The 1,342-nt window shown below is 54.9% G+C and overlaps 1 protein-coding gene across 1 annotated transcript; it reads right to left on the bottom strand.

Annotated features, from left to right (window-relative positions):
• Positions 1–633: 633 nt before the first annotated feature.
• On the bottom strand, positions 634–1,338 carry LOC136530728 (uncharacterized; the record flags this gene model as incomplete). Its single annotated transcript, XM_066523437.1, has 1 exon — positions 634–1,338. A coding segment is annotated over one exon (705 nt), but the record flags the coding sequence as incomplete, so codon positions are not given.
• Positions 1,339–1,342: the final 4 nt, after the last annotated feature.

The raw sequence follows: 1,342 nt of genomic DNA, 5'->3' as shown, positions 1-1,342 counted from the left end.
CAGTTTCACCGTTAAGCCAAAAACGTTAAATTGTTACATGGTTTTGTGATCAAATACACCATATGAATCATGTAACCGTTTGGCAATCAGTCATAGGCTTCACTATTTGGCTTCACCATTTGGCAATGATCATGGTTAGCTAACTAAAACTTATAGCTGGACTGAAACCCGAACAGAAATCAAACTTTCAAACTCAGAATCAACCTGTCATTACTTACTAGGTAGACAGGTCGAAACAATACGTAGAACAATTTATTCGGCACATATCTGGGCCACCATGCTGCAGCCCCCGAGTACTAGAAAGAACAGTAGAAATCTGAGATGCAGGAGCAGTTCATCGGCTCTAGAAAGAAGAAATTTTCACACAACAAAGCACAAGCATTCACACTCAGGCTCATATTAGAATGCAGCAGCTTTTGCATGCGTTTTCTTGCTTGCTCTCTCATCATGGTTTCCATTGTGCAGCCGAAGATAAGAACACAAACATCACCGGCATCAGCATCAGCATCAGCAATAAGCATCTCTTCTATACATGATTGTTGCCTGTATAGAAACCAAAAATACATACGGTGCGAGCATCGACATTGCTGGATTGCTTCGCAGTAGGAGGTAGAGAGTAATCACCATCAGTCATCAGGTCTCCTCTTGGTCGTCGCTGTCGTAGCTGCAGCAGAGCACCTGAAGAGCGCCACTGTTCGCCTCCGTGTCCCCGGCAGATGCTTTACCCTCCGACTTGTCGGCGTGACCGCCGTCGTGTGACTTGCCCTCTGGTACCGTCGGCAGGCATCTCCTCTTGGAAACAATAACCACGGGAGCTTGCCGCCGCTTCTCCTTATGCGCTTGGTGGTCGGGCATGGTTTTCGGCACAGAGACCGTGAAGACATCCTCCTCCTCCCGGTCATCGTCCTCCTCGATCCGCTTGATGTACCCAGCGGAGTTGCGGAAACGGATGGATCTGACGAGCGCCTCGTCCGCGTCCTGCTCCTGCTCTTGCACTGTCTTGGCCTGGCTGCGGCGGCGGCACAGCAGGGCCTCGAGGGCCTGCTCCGGCGTGACCCGGGCGCGCCTGGCATTGAGCGAGCGCGCCTCCTCCAGCGCCGTGTCCATCTCGCGCCGGCCGTCGCGCGCCCGGCGCTCCAATGCCGCCATGGCGTCCCCGCTGTCCCGCCTCCGCTCCTCTTCCTCCTCCTCCTCCTCGCGCGCTGCGGCGGCGTCCCGCGTGGCGCTCGCGCCAGACTCGAGCGCGTAGCCCGAGTTCCTGGGGTCCGTCCTGAATGCGATCTCGGCAGAGCAGCGTGAGCACTTGATGTAGAAGCGGAAGACCCGGATCGCGCCGAGGCAC

This window comes from Miscanthus floridulus, unplaced genomic scaffold (genome assembly GCF_019320115.1).
Source record: "Miscanthus floridulus cultivar M001 unplaced genomic scaffold, ASM1932011v1 fs_187_2, whole genome shotgun sequence".
Lineage (NCBI taxonomy): Eukaryota > Viridiplantae > Streptophyta > Magnoliopsida > Poales > Poaceae > Miscanthus > Miscanthus floridulus.
The sequence above is the reverse complement of the archived record's forward strand: the minus strand, read 5'-3'. Positions and strand labels throughout refer to the sequence as shown.